At 40.6% G+C, this 20,910-nt stretch overlaps 1 protein-coding gene across 1 annotated transcript in view; it reads left to right on the top strand.

Moving 5' to 3' along the window:
• The window catches only part of phlpp2 (PH domain and leucine rich repeat protein phosphatase 2), a 162,903-nt gene that overhangs the window by 117,350 nt on the left and 24,643 nt on the right, over positions 1-20,910 (top strand). Inside the window, exons 9-15 of the mRNA XM_072596139.1 lie at positions 506-708; positions 2,556-2,616; positions 2,972-3,067; positions 6,471-6,626; positions 9,577-9,777; positions 10,629-10,791; positions 12,511-12,641. Of these exons, the coding sequence (XP_072452240.1) occupies positions 506-708; positions 2,556-2,616; positions 2,972-3,067; positions 6,471-6,626; positions 9,577-9,777; positions 10,629-10,791; positions 12,511-12,641 (1,011 nt within the window). The remainder of the gene's footprint in view (positions 1-505; positions 709-2,555; positions 2,617-2,971; positions 3,068-6,470; positions 6,627-9,576; positions 9,778-10,628; positions 10,792-12,510; positions 12,642-20,910) is intronic.

Below are 20,910 nucleotides of genomic sequence, written 5' to 3' on the forward strand. Positions count from 1 at the left end.
CTGGTTCAGGTCCGACATTCACCAACTTTAAGAATTTAAGATGATGAAAATTTATGAATTAAAACGTTTTGTATTCTTTCCTTATTTTTCCTTATCCAAGTTGTTAACAAAAAGAAAAATGCAAGACCAAGAAGAGAATTATGGAGATTTCCCACATCAGAAATTGTGCCAATTTGTAAATACCTTCAGATATTTACTTAGCTGGTTTTTAATCCATTTTACATCATTTTATTTTAGAAGGTATTTCAAATGTCACTTATTTAAAGTTAGATGCCATGTATTGAATAACTTTCCTTGCTCGCTTTGTCATATCTTTGAAATACCATCTGGTAAATTTCTTTTTAGTTGTAATTTAATCAGAATTATATCTGCTAAATAAGCCTGATTGTTGGTGTATGTAACAGGCCCAGAATTTAAATTTTATGCTTTAGTTTTTACTAACCCTTTTAAGAGCACAGTTTATTTTTGGCTTTCATCAACATTGTTCTTTCTTTCTGTTTATTAGGTTGAATTCAATTAAGACTGTAATAATGGACAGCCTAGAAGCTATTAATCATGTAACTTACCTGGATTTACGAGACAATCTGCTGACTGAACTTGATTTAAGTGTAATTGCGAGTATTGAACATTTGCATTGTGAGCGCAACAATCTGACCACTCTCACATTAAGTGGATTCTCTTTGAGGACATTATATGCTGGTTCCAACCGTGAGTCAATCCATTTTGAATTATTTGGCCACTTTCTATTAAGAGTTTAAAGACTGAATGACTATTGGTTTAAATGACCATAATAATTTATAGTACTGAAATTTTAAAATTAGTTTAGATTAGATTCCCTACAGTGTGGAAGCAGGCCATTTGGCCCAACAAGCTCACACCCATCCTCCGAAGAGTAACCCACCCAGATCCATTTCCCTCTGACTAATGCACCTCACACTATTGCCAATTTAACATGACCAGTTCATCTGACCTGCACATCTTTAGATCGTGGGAGGAAATGGGAGCACCTGAAGGAAACTCACGCCAACACAGGGAGAATGTGCAAACTCCACACAGACAGTTGCCTGAGGTGGGAATCGAACCTGGGTCCCTGGTGCTGTGAGGTAGCAGTGCTAACCACTGTGCCGCCCTGAAGGAGACTATTTGCCTGAATAATTTTAAGTACTAGCTCTCCAAATGAGCAGTTAACCAAGTGCCCATTTCTCTGCCTTCATCCCAAAAACCTGCGATTTCTTTCTTTTCATGTAACTATTTAATTTCATTTTGGCTCCTTGATTGAACCTGCCGATATTCCAGATTCTAATTGTTTGCTGCTTGAAATGACTTGTCTTCATGTTGCTATTCTTTTTGTAGCAAATTGCCTTGAATCTGTGTCCCCTCATTCTCGATTCTTTCATGACTGAAATGGTTTTACCTCATCTACTCTGTTCAGATTCTTCACGACTTCACATACATTTATTAGATCTTGTCAGCTTTCTTTTCTCGAAACAAACCAGTTTTGACGTCTCCAACTGATGTTAGTGTTCAAAGTTCCTCATCCCAGGAACCGTTCCCATTAATCATTTCTTCATAGTCAAAACTAGAAATTATTGGAAAACCTCAGTGGGTCTTGCAACATCTGTGGAGAGAAATCAGAGTTAAGGTTTCAGGTCAAGTAACCCTTTCTCATTTTGGGTCAAATGGCGCAGGATTACTTGACCTGAAACATTAACTCTGATTTCTCTGCACAGATGCTGCCAGACCTGTTGAACATTTCCAGCTCTTTCAGTTTTTAATCACTTTTTCATATTCTGTAATGCCTTCACATTATATATGTTTAGCACATCCTTACTGTTGGTTGACATATTGTTATTCATAAAACCTAAGCTACTGTAAGCTTTATTCATGATTCTCTGTGCCTTTCCTACTTTCAATGACCTATGTGCACATGCATGCAAGTCACTCTGCTTCAACTCTACCTTTAGAGTTGTACATTCTACTGTGTCTCCATTTTTTTCTACTAAAATGAATCACTTTGCACCTCTTAGCATTGAATTTCATCTGCCACTTGACAGTCCAGTCTATCGATTAGTCTTATATTCTTTGGAATTCTATATTTACCTTCCTGATCCAAACACTGACCCCTGGGGACCTTGCACAACAAACTTTCCTTTAGTCTGATGAACATCCGTTAACAACTATTATCTGATTCCTGTCACTGAGACAATTTAATGTCCATATTGCAGCAGTTCTTTAAGTCCACAAGTTATAAATTGCTCACCAGTCAGTTGTGCAGTTCACAAGTCTGTTATGTAATATGAATTATTATAGTGTGGATTTCAGGACCCATGGACAATCCAAGTGAGCTATAGATTTACTGGAAGTTCCCTAGACTAGGATAGCTTAAAAAAAAGTCCCCTTTTAATTTGTTTAAAACCGTGTTTTTTTTTGTACTCCCATGTATGATGTAATCAGGAATGAAGACCTGAGAAGTAATGAGTGATCTGTTTATATTCAACTTGTAGTCTCATTATTGACTAGAATTCCTATTAAACTTATTTTGAATGTTTGCTTAGAATTGACAACACTGAGCATCTATCCACTTCCTGGTCAACTGGTTCATCTTGATCTCTCCAGGTGGGTGTAAATCTGTCTTCATGTTGGCATTGCTTTTTTAGTAAATTACCTAAAATCTATGTCCTCTCATTCGCAATTCTTTTGACTGGTGGTTTTGTCCGACCTACTCTGTCCAGATCCTCCTGATTTTAATTACTTCTATCAAATAGTTTGTCAGCTCTATTTTATCCAAAAAGAATGTATGTGTAAATATACATGTACTCTGAAAATAATAGACATTTCACATAATACATCAGTAATTTTAAAATGTTCACAGCATATAGGTGAGTTAGTTTATGTTTTACAAAATATATTTTCAGGTAAAAATCAGAGGTTTATTGGACTATGATCAAATGATCTTGTTTTATCTCAATAGGAACAAACTAGAATCTGTGCCTGACTGGGTATGTGATGCTAAGAAACTTGAGCTGCTGGATGTCAGTCATAACCTGATTGCAGAATTACCTCTGAGGTGAGAAAGGACGATAGTGCTCAACTGATATTTATGGATTAAGGCACAGAAGATTTCTTAATAAGCTCATGTCACTACTTGCTGCCCCCCTCAAGATTCTATAGTTGTCTTAAGGACTTCATTTATCAGATGAAGCGAGCATGGAGCCAACAATTTGAAACCTAGTTTTGGTCTGAAAAGCTCAATATCCTGACTGGTTTCACTAATGCTATTTGTGAAGAAGCACTTTGCTTTAGTTTAGCATTGTTGATAACATTGATATCTTTGGACCTTTGTAGGGATTGATCATAAATGATTTTATTCATTATCTAGGCTGGCAAGTATACTGATTGGCAGTTTTGAGTTGTAGGAGGAGCTGTTTTATGTTGAAGCATTTAATCAGAATCCTGTTATCCACTTAAAATCTTAGAATTCTTTTTAAATAAAAAGACTTTTCTGGTGTTCTTGCAAAATTTCCTCCTTCAATCAAAACAACTAAATGCTGATTATTGGATTACTTGTCCCTTTACTACAAGTGCCACTTGTTAGGTTCCTGCACATCAAAAATAACCCATTGAATGAATTATTTGGAGAAATTTCAATATAATGAAGCAGTAAGGTATATTATTGAGAATTATGAACACATGCCTGCCCTGAAGTTCCTGCTACATAGACAAAAGGTTTGAAGATACTGGAAGACCTGTTTGTAGTTCCCTTATGTTAGTATCACACTGTGTCTTTTCTCTTTAAGTCTTTCTTTCATAATCTTTCAGCTGCTCCTGCTATTTTTGTTTCTCTGTTACTTTCTTCCTATGCCTATTATAACTGCCCTTTGCATTCCTTTAGTGTGTACCTGTCTTGCATTTTTGCCCCCAAATGTAGATGAAATAAGTGAGAATCAGGGAAGGTAGTTAACATGCATTTATGATACCATTCACAACCTCAAAGCATCTTAGAATTGTAGAATCCCGACAGTGCAGAAAGAGGTTACTTGGCCCATCCAGTCTGCACCGATCCTCCCAAGAGCATCCCACCCAGATCCAGACATACCACCCCCCCTCCATCCCCGTTGAACCCTTAATCCACCTAACCTACACATCTTTAGATTATAGGAGGTAACTGGAGCGCACAGTGGGAGCCCATGCAAACTCCTTACAGACAGTCGTCCAAGGTTAGAATTGAACTGGGTCCTTGGCGCTGTGAGGCAGCAGTGCTAACGACTAAGCCACCATGTTGCCAAATAGCTAATTACTCATTGATGCATTTTTGAAATCTGTTCACTATTGTAATATAGGAATCAATGCAAACAATTCTGGTTCAGTTAGGACTCAAAAATGAATTAATATTTTTGATTGAAGGATAAGTATTGGCTAAGACATCAGTAGGACTCCTCAGCTCTTACTGAATAGCACCATGGAATCTTTTATGTCATCCTGTGAGCACAGGCGGGGTATAGGATTAAATTGATAGATGACATTGAAGGTGATGCAGCACTTACACAATATTACCCTAGATTTCCAGCCAGAATTATACACTGAAATATAGCTGAAGCTGGAAGTCATGATTTGTTTGTCTTTGAAGTGGTAGTACTATCACTGAACAAAAGTTGACATATTTGGAAATCTGTACTTAAAGACTGTGGGTGCTTAGTTGATGAGCATCTTCAAGCCTGATGTTGATAGAATTTTGGGAGCTAGTGGAATCAAGGATAAGGTAGGAAAATTAAGTTTCTGTAGGGTTCAACCATGATCGTATTTGGGGGATGGACGGTGATTGAAAGATAGTGTCACTCGTCTAGTAATCTGGAAGCCCAAATGAATGCTTTTTGAGCACATTCAAATCCCAGCAGATATTTTATATTCATTTAGAAGTCTGAAGAAGAAAGGTAATCTCATTATGGTGAACACAACAACAATCAACAGTTATTTTAAAAAAAAACCTATCTGGTTCACTGATATCCTTTCGCGAAAGAAATTTGCCATAATACCTGTCTAGCTGCATGTAATTCCAAACTCATGTGAAAGTAATTGATTATTAACTACCCTCTGAAATGGTGACTCAGTTCAAGGGTAATTAGGATGGGCAATAATTGCTGGCCATTACAACGATGCCGATATAGAACTTGTATTTGTGGAAAAAAAAGACACATTTTGACAGAGATTTTCATCTTGCACTGATCAGGACAATTTGCAAGAATTACCAAAACAAAGGAAAAACAGTGTTTACATCATGTCATTTATGGTCCTTAAATGTGCCCAATTTGCTTTACTCTTCATTTGAAGTATCTCACAGGTTTGAGCATCCCGCTGTTACACGTAGCTATTATGTACTGGTAAGGTGAGTGATATTCATCATTGACAGGATGCAGCTGACAAACCAAAACATTATATTGCCTATTCACAAATAAGTAACATTTTGAATTATGAATTCCGTGTGTTGGTATGATATTAGATGTGTAGATCGAAAAACTGGCAGATTGGATCAAACAGCATATCCTTTAGACTGTTTGCAATAGCATGGTACTGACTGTATCCAACTTGCCCATGCTTGCAAAACTCACAACAAGCTGTCCATCGTTCACAATAATTTTGTGATTGGACATAGTGACTAAATAATTCTGACTCTGCAAAGAATTATGTGTACAAAGAACTTAAGGTTGTCAGTCAGGCTTGCATATACTGGAAGCTACATATATTAAGGCCCAGGGCCCTCTACTTTGTAGACAGAAAGAATAGCAGTATTAGAAAAAGAAAATTAATGCAGAATGCCCAACTGATTATTTGGTCTATATTTCTATTTCATACATTCTTAAAACTGTGCCTGAAAGAATATTCTTGTATTCTTTTGAATTTAGCTTATGGACAGGTGAAACTGGCAGTGGAAGACTAGAAAGGAAGTTGCTATTTGCCTTATGCATGCTATTGCTCTGCTTCACCTCAGTCCAATGTAACACTTTGTTCTAGACACCAATGTGGTGTAGTCTTCCAGTGGGGGCGAGTTTATCAAAGATTAAAGTTTCTGAGGTTTATGGATGGGGAAACATTGGATTGATTGAAATGTAGAATAAAAGTTTATTTGGGAAATTTTGTACTCTTTGGGGGTGGAAGTGATGAATTACGTAATAAAGTTTATTTTGACAAGACCTAAAGGTGCTGACTGGATCCTCGAAAATCTCTTTATAGACATGAAACGGGGACAGGATTAAATTTATGGTACTTTCTTTAGGATTAAAAAAAAATCATTTGAGTTCACATGGCAATAATGTCTCTTTGGACATACTATAAGTATCTTGCTGTATAATCACACTGCCACATGAAGCCTTCTGGCTAGGAGGGGAGAAAACAGAATGTGGTAAGGGTACCTCATAAACAATGTAACTTTTGTGCATAATATTAGAAAAATATTTTGTCTTTGTTTGCCTCAGATTACTCTGCAGCTTGAGCCTTCAGAAGTTATTCGTTGGGCACAACCATCTTCAGAGTCTCCCCAGTCACCTGGAGCACACACCCCTAGAAGTTTTTGATGTACAACATAATCAACTAAGTGACCTTCCAGAGTTAATTTTCCTCAAGGCTTTGAAGTAAGTAAAACATTTTGTGAGTTATGTGCAGGGATCTGTGTGTAGCTAATTTTTAAAATTATTTAATACAATTTTAATTAATTTGTTGTCATAACAAATTTGTAAGAACTGTAACATAAGTGGAGATGTTCTGATCTTGTTTATTTCCTTTGTTTAAGCCTACCGCATTCTTTTGCTTAAAAGTGATATTTTCGAAACCGGGAAATGGATGCTGCGTTTGTCTTGTGGTGTTATTTGCTTGATTTTTTTTTTCCAGTGTTACTAGTATGGCTAAAATTTAGATTGTTATGAAATGATGGTTTATTACCCTCACGATACTGCTGCACATAGTTCCATAAATACAAGAGTGTCAAACAGCTTACGAACTAATGTTTTTGTTTCTGAAACTCAAACTCAAATCACAAATTAACATTTATACTCCTGTCTAAAGTTTAGTGACTACTATGTAAGTTTATTTGAAATAATTAATAGACTTAGTGCAATACAAATAATAAGTTAACATGTTAAAAAAAGCAGAGAAACTAACTCATCAACATTGGATTTTATGTTTTAAAATCTGCTTCAGTATATTGGTTTGGTCATTATGAACTTTAAAAAAAAAATGCTGCAGTCTTAAATCATCTGTGAGGATCTCCAGAGGAGAAAAGCTCAGGAACAGTCCTGGAAACAATAGCTTTATATAGTGATGAGATCATAACATGGGGAAGGATAGAGACAATGTCAAGAGTTGATGTTTGGCCTCTGCTAGGTATAGGTAAGCAAGATAGGCAACAATAGTACCATTCTTGTCATCAAATCTGCTGACAATGTTAGGGTGGATGACAGAATGATTCTGCAAGCTCAGAGCTTAGTCGAGGAGCTAAGTATTAAGAAATGGTTAAGTCCAGAGGTAACTAAAACATGAATGAGGATTCTGGTAGTAGATGAGCTGAAAGAGACTTGTAAAGAAGCAAAATACTGTGAAAGCTGGAAATCTGATACAAAACAGAGAATACTGGAGAAACCCAGCAAGTGTGGCGGCATTTGTGGAGAAGGAAACACAGTTAATGTTTTGAGTCCAGTATGACTGCAGAACTATAGTGTCATATTAGACTCAAAACATTCACTCTGTTTCTCTCTCTACAGGTGCTGCCAGATCATCTGAGTTCCTCCAGCATTCTCTGTACTTGTTTGTGAAAGAAACTTGTGTTGCTTGCTCAAATAGAAACATAAGCAGTTTGTATTGATGCTTTTCCACACCTGAAGCTACATCCAGTAACTCCAAAAGTTTTCACCATTCTTCATCACTTCTAGAATATTTCAAATAGAAGTGGAAGAATTGTAAATGGAGGATGGTGGTTGTAGGGTCATTCTCATTCCTTCTCTGTTTGCTACAATCTTTCCTTTAAATTATAGGCAATACATTACCTGCTAAAAGTCATAAGATAACAAATGTAAATAAATTTAACCGCAAACAGGAAGTCATGACTTTAACATTCTGCTGCGCCCTTCCAGGCAGTGAAGACATGAAGTTTTTAATATCATCAGTCATTAAAATGAATCTTTAGAAGTTTAATGTTTCACCTGGAAAGTCTATTCCACAGAATGATCTCTTCTGTATTCCACCAATTATTTTGGTGGCAAGTGTGTCATTGTGCAGGTAGCTCTTGATAAATTGTCTAATTTTATGAACAGTGTTATTGAAACGTTATAGTTGCTAGGAAGTAATAGCAGTTTTTTCAGTGAACGTTCATTTAAAAAAAACCATAATCCATTTATTTCATGAATACAAAACAGCTGTATCTTTAATTTGTGAATCATTCCAATGCACACTCACTGTTCATTCAGTAATTGATTATTTAAAAAATGCTCCTTGTATTATTTTAAAGTTATCAATTCTTGCTTTCAACATATTAAGTCAAATATTATTTAATTATGATAACAAACTTGATAAATTGGTGTCAGCTAACTTGCACAAATGAGCTCTGTTCCTATTTTGTAACTCATTTGAAATCGACATAAATGTAAGATGATTGTAGTTCTTGGAGACTGATCATCTCAGACATTGTTTCAGGAGTTCCTCAGGCTAGAATCTCAAGTCCGAATATCTTGACCATTCTTCTATCATTGCACAGTGTTTAGCACAATTCATAACGTCTCAAAATGGAGTAGGTTTGAGCAATGTGCAGGGTTGGGTTGGCATGTCAAGTAACATTCATCCCACAGAAGTGAAAGCCACTGATTATCTCGAATAAGGAAAAACTTGACATGCTGTGAAATTACAATTACCAAGATCCCCATCAGCAATGTAAGAGACCCTTTTGATTATAAATTCACCTTGACCAGTCAAGTAAATGAAGTGGCTGTTGTAGCAGGTTAGAGTTGATATTCAACAGCTGATGGTTCTTATCCTCAGTCCTGAAAACTTGTAAATCTTCTACAAGGCTGAAAACAGTTATATGATGGAACACTTCGAGCTGCCTGAATGAGTGTAACTGCAACAGCATTCCATAAACTAATCTACAAAATAGTAGCCAGCTTGATTGATGCTTCCACCTAGTAACCTAGACATCTATTTCCATTACACACCACCATAATGTGGCTACAATGTCTGTTTTTTTCCAGGCACTCACCAAGGTTTCTTCATCTACCCCTCCAAAGCTCATGTACTCAGCCATCCATATAGGCAAGGGCGGCAGGTTCGTGGGAGCATCATCACTTCCAAATTTACTTTAAAGTTTGTCTCAATCCTGACCTGAGGTTATTTTGCCAATCATTCATTATCATTGAATCAAATGTTTGAAACCCTCTGCCATCAGTATGTGGACAACACTAATTCATGAGAACAGCTACCACCACTTTCTCTACTGGGGATTGACAGTAAATTCTGGCCTTGACCACAGTGCACAAACTCAGGAATAAAAGAACCAATATTTCAATATCTTGTAAAATTTACTTTGGTTTGTTATAGCTTGCGATGTCTCAATGTATCTGCAAATAACCTGGAATCACTGCCTCCTAGCAGTGATATTGAAGACAGTCTCAGTGTGTTGCAAGAACTTTATCTAACAGGAAACAATCTGACTGACAAATGTGTCCCAGTGCTGACTGGGCACCCACGTCTTCGGGTCCTTCATATGGCTTACAACCAACTTCAATCATTTCCAGCCAGGTAAAGCACATTTCTCTTCGTAGACGATCTGTTAATCAAAAGTTTTGGAACGGTGTATCGAACGTTATACAACTAGAAAGGAAATTGCAGAATACAGTTCTTTTTAAAAAGTCATATGAATAATACTTTACGCTCTTAGTGATGAAGGTTGCTGATGTAGCAAAAACACCATCTCTTCATTTGGCAGAATTTGACTGTAAGGGCCTGATCTTACTAGTAGTTGTGCAAGACTACCCAAATTCCTTTCACTTAATCACAGTCATGGACCTTCAAAGAGAGGAGATATTCATTAATTAGATTGTGTTGAATTCAAAGCTGGGTATCAGATGTGAAAAAACAAAACGCTAATTTCTTGAAAATATTTTCTTTATAACCTGTTCGGGGATGTTATTACTTCTCTCTGGAGCAGTTGGGACTGGAACCCAGGCCACCTAGCTCAGAAGTAAGGACTTTATCACTGTGTCACTAGAGTCTGCTAATCTTCTGAACCTGTTTATGTAATCAACTTGTTCAGAGATGTTATTACACATTTCTGGAGCTAGTGGGACTTGAACCTGGCCTCCTTGGTCCAGGGGTAGGGACACTATGACCATGCCACAAGAGCTGCAGAGTCTCCTGATTTTTTTTTTACTGAACCTTTTTCTAAAATACCTGTTCAGAGGTATTATTATACACAGGTGGGAGTTGAACCTGGGCCTCCTGGCGCAGAGGTTAGGACACTATCACTGTGCCAGTAGAGCCCCCTAATCTCCTGAACTGTTTAATGATTTAGTAACTTCGCTTGTTGTTTTAATGAAATAATGAACGTCTATCCCTCTGGTTTGCTAACTAACTTTACTCTTTTCCTTCAGTAAGCTGTCAAAGTTGGAGCTACTAGAGGAACTGAATCTTAGTGGAAACAAGCTGAAAGCTGTTCCTACCACCATCACAAATTGCAAGCGATTGCACACACTCATCGTTCACTCCAACAGTATTGCTGTCTTTCCAGAGATCCTGCATTTACCAGAAATTAAGGTGCAAGGTGTCATCAGGCTGATTCTGTGATGTTTTATGTGTTGTATTTCTCCTCCTCTTCTCCTTTCACCTCTCCCAATTCTACCACATTGTTGTTGATATTCCAGGATAGGGTATCTTTTGATAGAAAGCCACCATTAACTTCTCTCCCCTCCACTCTATACAGTATACTATTACTCCATAATCTTATTTACATTTCATATGCTGTATGCTGATATTGCCAAATTTATCGTATATTTTACACGTGGTAACTTAGATGCCTCTCAATAAAGTGCAGCTAAGGTATCCCAAGCACGCTGTTGATTTCTGATATATTGAATAAAAATTATGTTTTCTTATTTAAGATATGACTTAAGAAGGAATTGAATAGGGAATAGCAATTTTTTAAAAGAACAAATACAGAGGAACCTTGATTATCCGAACAAGATGAGTGGGCACGATTTCATTTGGTTAATTGATACAATGCCTCTTCTCTGGGACTCTGGGTTTTCTGTTAAGTCCGCACCCTGTTCAGGAGACAAGGCAGCAGCACACCACGTGCGAGCCCCTGCTGTCTTTCTCCACCCCACCCACTCCCCCGCCAGCACCCAACCCTGTCCAACACTGCGCCCCCCCCCCCCCCCCCACCACGCCCCACCTACCGTCGAAGCCCGCCCCCAATGCCGACCCATCCAATCCCTACCCCTGCCCAACCCTCGCCCACCATCCAGCAACGCCCCATGGTCCACCACCACCAACCGTCTGTGGCTCCACTCCCAGTCTGACTCAGCTGCCCTGACCCCCTCCTCCAGGGCAGCCAGACTGGACACTAGCAACAAGACTGCTGCCTTTGGGGGGATGAGTCTCCAAATAGCACCTGCGCGCACGTGCACACGTAACTTTTTTTACTGCAACATTTTGATAGGTTTCACCTTTGCCCTGTACAGGACAATGTTGAAGAGGTTATCTGGGGAAGGGGGGATTTAGGGTACATCCCTGTGTGGAACCCCAGGGAAAGCGTGTGGGGAGAGAGAGATGGCGGGATGTCAGTCATTTGGAGTCGCTCCCATCGATGTCTAGGACTGTTGTCAGCAGCATTTCAATAAGCCAAGTTCACTTTTAATCACGTGAACAAAAGATGTGATCAGTTTTGGAAACACATCTTTGATGCAATATTTCCATGGGGACCTTGAGATCATCTTCGAATAATCCGAAATTCAGTGAATTAATATTTGGATAATCGAGGTTCCTCTGTATACATTCATGAATTTTGTTTTGGTTATAGGGTTGTGAAATTTGACCATGAAGATGAAAATTGAAGAAGTGAGCTTAAGGGGAAAAAAATCACTGTGGGGGATGGCTAGTCTCTTATAACTGCATTGTTATCTAATTTGGCCTAGAATAGAAACTTAAATCAAAGCTTTGTGTATCTCATTGTTGAAGTTTGAAATAATTAGATGGCAGCAAGTAGCTATTGCAGTTAACTTTGCAGTTTAAAATAATCTGGATTTCTAGTCAAAATTCCTTATCTAGTTGGAATTTGTTTCCATTTCCTTTGCTTATCTGTGGATAATTTGAATGAAACTGTATGAAGCAACTGAGTTTATCTATTGGTTATTCAATCACTTGCCTAGTTGAAAAGAGATTAACCATGCATCATTGTTTACTTTATATAAGCAACCATCATTATTACATTGCATTATGTTACCACTAACTTCAATTTTCTTTATTCTGTTTTAGCTAGTTGACCTAAGCTGTAATGAACTTACAGAGATCTTGATGCCTGAGACCCTGCCAGCCACTTTGCAAGAGCTGGACTTAGCTGGCAACACAAATCTTGTCCTTGATCACAAGACCCTGGAGATATTTAGGTAGGTATCATCCTGTTCATATATAGTCTCAATACTGTACATGTATAGCTTAAACCATGATAAAAAGTTCAGCTGGTGAAGTTGCTTTGTGAGGAGAAGCTCACATAATAGGATGAGTTTTCAATGACATGAGGCAGCTGGATCAGACACATCCAGGTCCACTATTTCCCATCTGCCTAAGCTGTCCTGCCTCCCAAACCACTTTCAGATAGAATCTGGGAAAAAGCAGGTACTTGCTTTCAAGTGGTGGATCGTAAGTCAAAGCAGCTAGAGAGCTTTTTTTAAAATTCGCTTAGAACATGGACATTGCTAGCTGGCAAGCATTTATTGCCTTTCCCTAGTAGTGATTGATACAACTGAGTGGCTTGCTAGGCCATTTCAGAGGACAGTTGAGAGTGAACCAAATTGCTGTGGGTTTGGAGTCACATGTAGGCCAGACCAGATGAGAACAGCCCTGAGGGATATCAGTGAGCCAGGCGTATTTTTCTGACAATCAACAGTGGACTCATGGTTATCAGTAGATTCTTAATTCTAGATATTTGTTATGGAAGTCAAATTTCACCTTCTGCCACAGCAGGATTCAAACCTGGGTCCCCAGAATGTTAGCTGAGTTTTTAGATTAGTGGACTAACAATAATACCACGACACTATCTCTTCCCCTAATAAATACTTATTGAGGCTCCTGTCCTGTACTCCTCGAAATTTCTAGTCAGTAGATGCCTCCCCCCCCCCCCCCCCCCCACTTTGGCCAGAATGCACCCAGTAAAAAGTGGCAGCCACCCAGCAGTTTAGAGCAGCTAAACATTTCTTCCTGCTCTCTGCACCCAACTTGGATGACTGGTCCCTCTCCTCCGTGGCAGTCTAACAGCCTATTAAGGTTCTTAGAAAATTTCTAAGTGCTTGGAGCATCTCTCCACTTTAACAGGCCCTCTTCTTTCTCTACCTGCTCTAACAGGCTGATGCTGTCCTTATTTGGATAGCGAGCTGCCTTTTTGGCTAATCTTGGGTTATTCCTTTGAAACCAGTGATGGGTGAGTATCTCTAATATTGTATGGGGTCAGGACGAGCTTTGATCCCAGTGCAGCAGTCCTAACTCCAAACAAGTCTTGCTCAAAATTCAGGCTGATGACCTCAATAATATTGGAAGATGTTCTGATGAAAAGCTTTAAAGCAAAAACAGGGAAAAGTGGACAGGTAAAGACCAAAAAGGCGAAATATGTAATAGGGGAGAGGACTGGTTTGATTAAATGTTGAAAGAGTTGATGCTAAAACAAATATAAGGCTGAATTTTATGTTCAACCACTATAGGTATGAAGCTGGGTAGAGGCATAAAACGCAGCATGTGGCTTTTGTGCCACAAACCTAAATGTACTCAATATTTTTTCCATTTTACTGAGCACTTGGGCGGCATGTCCTCTTAGCTATGAAGCATGTAAGTGGCTAATCAATGATCACGTAAGTGGCTAATCAATGATCACTTAAGTGACCTTATCCCACTCTGCTGTTCTTTTTTTATATTTTCTAACCAAACTTGTAATGTGGCTCATTAAAATGTGCTTGAAGCAAGACACATTCACTCACACACACACACCCATTCTGTGCAAACAAACGGAGTTACTCAGGAGCTTGGGAAACGTACAGTTCTCTCTTGGTTCCTACTTGATAATGCTAATCAGTCAACCTGCCAACAAGTCGGCATCCTTTTCTCCTGGAGAATAAACTATCGTGATCCGGAAATTTGACATTCTTGCATGTATCCTGTTGAGGTCAAAATGAAAGCTTTGGCAATACGTCTCTCTTCTCAGAAACGATAGGTTCTTACATTCGTAGTTGGCAACCAGTTTGATTCTTTACATTGAAACATATAATGCCTTATGTTACATCATCAGTAGCGTCAGTGCTGCAAATTGGGAAAGCAAATATTTCAAAATTCATTCATGGGAAGTGGGCATTGCTGGCTGACCAGCATGTACTACCTGTCCCTAGTTTCCTTGAGAAGTTGGTCGTGGTGAGTTGCCTTCTTGTACCACTGGAGTTCACCAGTTATAGATTGACCCACAATGCTATTCAGGAGGGAATTCCTAGATTTTGACCCAAAAACAGTGAAGGAATGGTGATGTGTTTCCAAGTCAGGATGGTGAGTGGCCTGGAGGGCTACTTGCAGGTGGTGACATTCCCATGTATCGACTGCTCTTGCCCTTCCAGATGGAAGTGGTCGTGGGATTGGAAGATGCTGTCTATGGATCTAAGGTGATTTCTAAAGTGTATCTTGAAGATAGTACAGACTGCTACTACTAAGCATCAGTGTGGAGAAGGTAGATGTTTGTGGTTGTGTTGCCAATCAAGTGACTGCTTTGTCCTGGAACGTGTTAAACTTCTTGAGTGATGTTGCAGCTGCACCCATCCAGGCAAAAAGTGAGTATTACATAAGACTTGTGACTTGATAGTGGGCAGGCTTTGGAGAGTCAGGAGCTGAGTTATTTGCCGAGTATTCCTAGCCTTTGATCTGCTCTTGTAGCCACCTTTTACAAAAAATATACATTTATTGAATAAAAAATGATTTTTTGGATATTAGAGCAAATACAAAGCAATATAAAGAAACCCACTAATTACATAAATAATAACTGATTCCTAACAGCTATCTAAAACAAAATGGCAATAATAATGATGACCATACAGCTCGACGAAACAAAGTAATAGCCCTCGACCATCGACCTCGACATATTCATGTGTTCATAGTTCCTCCTCTCTGGATACCAGCTTCATTAAATAGAATTGTCATGGCTTTTTAAAGGCCCTTATTAGTATGGCAGACAAATCTGTGCCCAGGTAGTCCAAAACGGGCTGTCAGGTCTTAAAAAAATTCTCAGTTTTATGGTGCACCATACCTCTAAGAAAGTCCAAATGGATGTGTTCCATGACCAGCTTACGCCAGCCCTGGGGGATTTTCAGGCACACACCCTAACAGAATGTTCTTTCTTGCACAAAAAGTGAGGATACTGAAAAGCTTTTTTTGTGCGCGTCTAATGGAAGTGGATTATCAAGGCCAAGAAGAGGATATTGGTTCCATCTCCACCTCTGCCCCCAAGGCCTTCTCTATTTTGCCTCCCACAGTACTCCAGTATGCCTGTAGCTTGTGGCAGGACCAGAGACAATGAGTAAGCCTGCCCATGCTCACTTTACATTTAGGACACATTGGAGATACTCCCATTTTAAACCATGAAAGGTGGTCTGGAGCCAAGTGGACCCTGTGGAGAATTTTCAATTGTCAGGTTCTGTTCCAACTCGAGATCCTTCTTGCACTTTTCTAGATATCCTCCCATACTTCAGGAGAGATCTCAACATCCAGCTTCCTCTCCCATACATTACAGAGCCATTTGGACTCTTCTGAGGCTCCCTCTCCAATAGGTGATAGACATTGCTGACAGAATGTGTGTTATCAGCACCCTCTTCACCCTCTGTCAGATTTGTAAAAATCAGTTAGAAGTATGGTCTTTTTTTGTATGTAAATTCTAATTTGAGAAAAATGGAAGAGGTCCCTATTGGGCAACTCGTATTTCTGAGCCAACTGGTCAAACAATATCAGCATACCCCCCTGAATAAGTCACCCAAGCAAGACACACCCCTAGCTGCTCACCATTTTAAACCCAGAGTCCATCACCCCAGCTGAGAACCCAGGATACCAACTATGGGTGTAAAAAATGACATTTTGGCAATATTGCCCTTGCTCTGACCCATTGCCCTCCACGTTTTAACAGTATTAATAACCATTGGGCTATGGCAATATTCCTTAAATGTCCTCATTTTGTCCAAGAACAGCAAGCTAGAAGGGGTATCTTGCCTGAGATGCTTCAATGTCCAAAGAAATATTTTTATTGAAAGAATTTTTCTTTACAAAATTATAATACTACAAAAATGTGAAAATATATTATAACAACAATAAACAGGAACCAACTACTATACTACTGTACAAAGACCTCATTACACATCAATAAATAAATAAGTAAATAAATAGAACATAGAATAATACAGCACAGAACAGGCCCTTTGGCCCATGATGTTGTGCCGAACATTTGTCCTAGCTTAAGCACCTATCCATGTACCTATCCAATTGCCGCTTAAAGGTCACCAATGATTCTGACTCTGCCACTCCCACAGGCAGCACATTCCATGCCCCCACCACTCTCTGGGTAAAGAACCTACCCCTGACACCCCCTCCCCATACCTTCCACCCTTCACCTTAAATTTATGTCCCCTTTTAACACTCTGTTGTACCTGGGGAAAAAGTGTCTGACTGTCTATTCTATCTATTCCCCTGATCATCTTATAAACCTCTATCAAGTCACCCCTCATCCTTCGCTGTTCCAATGAGAAAAGGCCTAGCACTCTCATTGTACGACTTATTCTCCATTCCAGGCAACATTCTGGTAAATCTCCTCTGAACCCTCTCCAAAGCTTCCACATCTTTCCTAAAGTGAGGCGACCAGAACTGCACACAGTACTCCAAATGTGGCCTTACCAAGGTCCTGTACAGCTTCAACATCACCTCACGACTCTTGAATTCAATCCCTCTGCTAATGAACGCTAATACACCATAGGCCTTCTTACAAGCTCTATCCACCTGAGTGGCAACTTTCAAAGAGCTATGAACATAGACCCCAAGATCCCTCTGCTCCTCCACCTTACTAAGAACCCTACCGTTAACCCTGTATTCCGCATTCTTATTTGTCCTTCCAAAATGGACAACCTCACACTTGACAGGGTTGAACTCCATCTGCCACTCCTCAGCCTAGCTCTGCATCATATCTAAGTCCCTTTGCAGCCGACAACAGCCCTCCTCACTATCCACAACTCCACCAATCTTCGTATCATCTGCAAATTTATTGACCCACCCTCCGACTCCCTCTTCCAAGTCATTAATAAAAATTACAAACAGCAGAGGACCCAGAACTGATCCCTGCGGAACTCCACATGTAACTGGGCTCCAGACTGAATATTTACCATCTACCACCACTCTCTGACTTCGACCGGTTAGCCTGTTCTCTATCCAACTGGCCAAATTTCCCTCTATCCCATGCCTCCTGACTTTCCGCATAAGCCTACCATGGGGAACCTTATCAAATGCCTTACTAAAATCCATGTACACTACATCTGCTGCTCTACCCTCATCCACATGCTTGGTCACCTCCTCAAAGAATTCAATAAGACTTGTAAGGCAAGACCTACCCCTCACAAATCCGTGCTGGCTGTCCCTAATCAAGCAGTGTCTTTCCAGATACTCATAAATCCTATCCCTCAGTACCCTTTCCATTACTTTGCCTACCACCGAAGTAAGACTAACTGGCCTGTAATTCCCGGGGTTATCCCTATTCCCTTTTTTGAACAGGGCCTCAACATTCACTACTCTCCAGTCCCCGGTACCACCCCTGTTGACAGTGAAGACAAAAAGATCATTGCCAACGGCTCTGCAATTTCCTCTCTTGCTTCCCACATAGTCCTAGGATATATCCCGTCAGGCCCAGGGGACTTGTCTGTCCTCAAGTTTTTCAAAATGCCCAACACATCTTCCTTCCTAACAAGTATCTCCTCTAGCTTACCAGTCCGTTTCATATTCTCCTCTTCAACAATACGGTCCCTCTCATTTGTAAATACTGGAAAAAAAGTACTCATTCAAGACCCCTCCTATCTCTTCCGACTCAATACACAGTCTCCCACTACTGTCCTTGATCGGACCTACCCTCGTTCTCGTCATTCTCATGTTTCTCACATACGCATAAAAGGCCTTGGGGTTATCCTTAATCCTACCCGCCAAAGATTTTTCATGCCCTCTCTTAGCTCTCCTAATCCCTTTCTTCAGCTCCCCCCTGGCTATCCTGTATCCTTCCAACGCTCTGTCTGAACCTTGTTTCCTCAGCCTTATGTAAGCCGCCTCCTTCCTCTTTACTAGATATTCAACCTCCCTCGTCAACCAAGGTTCCCTCACACGACCATCTCTTTCCTGCCTGACAGGTACATACATATAAGGACACGTTGTATCTGTTCCTTGAAAAAGTTCCACATTTCAATTACATCCTTCCCTGACAGCCTATGCTCCCAACTTATACTCCTCAGATCCTGTCTTGTAGCATCGTATTTACCCTTCCCCCAGTTGTGAAACCTACCCTGTTGCATGCACCTATCTCTCTCATAACCAAGGTGAAAGTCACAGAATTGTGGTCACCATCACCAAAATGCTCACCCACTAACAAGCCCATCACTTGTCCTGGTTCGTTAATGAGTACCAAATCCAATATGGCCTCCCCTCTGGTCGGACAATCTACATACTGGGTTAGAAAAGCTTCCTGGACACACTGCACAAACACCGCCCCGTCCAATCTACTTAATCTAAAGAGCTTCCAATCAATATTTGGGAAGTTGAAATCGCCCATGACTACTACCCTGTGGCTTCTGCACCTTTCCAAAATCTGTTTCCCAATCTGTTTCTCCACATCTCTGCTGCTATTGGGGGGGCCTATAGTAAACACCCAACGAGGTGACTGCTCCTTTCCTATTTCTGACTTCAGCCCATACTACCTCCAAAGGCAGATCCCCCTCGAACTGCCTTTCTGCAGCCGTTATACCATTTCTAATTAGCAACGCCACACCCCCTCCTTTTTTACCACCCTCCCTAATCTTACTGAAACATCTGTAACCAGGAATCTCCAACAACCATTCCTGTCCCTTTTCTATCCACGTTTCCATGATGGCCACAATATCGTAGTCCCAAGTACCAATCTACACCTTAAGTTCACCCACCTTATTTCTGATACTCCTTGCATTGAAGTATACACACTTGAACCCACCTCTGTGTCCGCAAGTATTCCCTGTCAGTGCTACCTTCTCCACAGCCTCCCTACATTCTTGGACATCCTGAAAAACAGCTAACCTACTTGCTGGACTACAAGTCTGGATCCCATCCCCCTGCCAAATTAGTTTAACCCCCCCAAAGAATGCTAGCAAACCTACCTCCCAGGATATTGGTGCCCTTCTGGTTCAGGTGCAACCCGTCCTGCTTGTACAGGTCCCACCTTCCCCAGAATGCAGTCCAATTGTCCAAATACCTGAAGCCCTCCTTCCTACACCATCCTTGCAGCCACGTGTTCAACTGCACTCTCTCCCTATTCCTTGTACCGGCAACAACCCAGAGATGCCGACTCTGTCCGTCCTAGCTTTTAGCTTCCAGCTTAACTCCCTGAGCTCCTGAATGACCTCCCCACTCCTCTTTTTACCTATGTCATTGGTGCCAATGTGCACCACGACTTCTGGCTGCACACCCTCCCCCTTAAGGATTCTGAAGACACGGTCCGAGACGTCTCGGACCCTGGCACCCGGGAGGCAACAAACCAACCGAGAGTCTCGCCCATGTCCACAGAACCGCCTGTCTGTCCCTCTAACTATAGAGTCTCCTATGACTAGGGCTCTCCTCCTCTCCCCCTTTCCCTTCTGAGCCTCACAGCCGGACCTCGTGCCAGAGACCCGGTCACTGCAGCTTACCCCTGCTAGGCCGTCCCCCCCAACAGTATCCAAAGCGGTATACTTATTGTTGAGGGGACCGACCACAGGGGATCCCTGCACTGCCTGCTTCCTCCCCTTTCCACCTCTAACTGTTACCCAGCTACCTCTGTTCTCTGGTGTAACTATGTCCCTGTAGTTTCCATCTATCACCCTCTCAGCCTCTTGAATAATTCTCAGTTCATCCAACTCCAGCTCCAGTTCCCTAACGCGGTCTGTAAGGAGCTGGAGCTGGCTGCACTTCCTGCAGACGAAGTCGGCAGGAGCATCGGTGGTTACCCCTACCTCAAACATCCTGCAGGAGGAACATTCCACTGCCTGCGCTGCCATAACTCTACACTTAGTCTCCAAAACAAGAACACCAAGTAGCTTACCTTTTTTTTTTAGGTTAGAGGAGGATGGAGGGTGGGAGACACTACATGTTCCTTCTCCGCTCAAATAACAATGACTTACCTTCCCGACTGGCTTTGCGCTCCGACTTCACTTCTGCCCAGCTCCCGCCGCTCTCTGCTGCAAAAATAACGCTTTTCAGGGTAACAAGACCTCAGCTCTCATCCTTCGAGAGCATCAATTATTAAACCCATATTTGCTTGAAATTCTTCCTCTCAGTACATTAGGCTTATTAAACCAAACCACCATGGCTAGACAAAAGCCCTAATTAAAATGGTGGATAGATCTGCTTCAGAATGCATCAAAAAACACTGCCATATCTTATAAA

Source organism: Chiloscyllium punctatum, chromosome 26, assembly GCF_047496795.1.
Source record: "Chiloscyllium punctatum isolate Juve2018m chromosome 26, sChiPun1.3, whole genome shotgun sequence".
In the NCBI taxonomy this organism is placed as follows: Eukaryota; Metazoa; Chordata; class Chondrichthyes; order Orectolobiformes; family Hemiscylliidae; genus Chiloscyllium; species Chiloscyllium punctatum.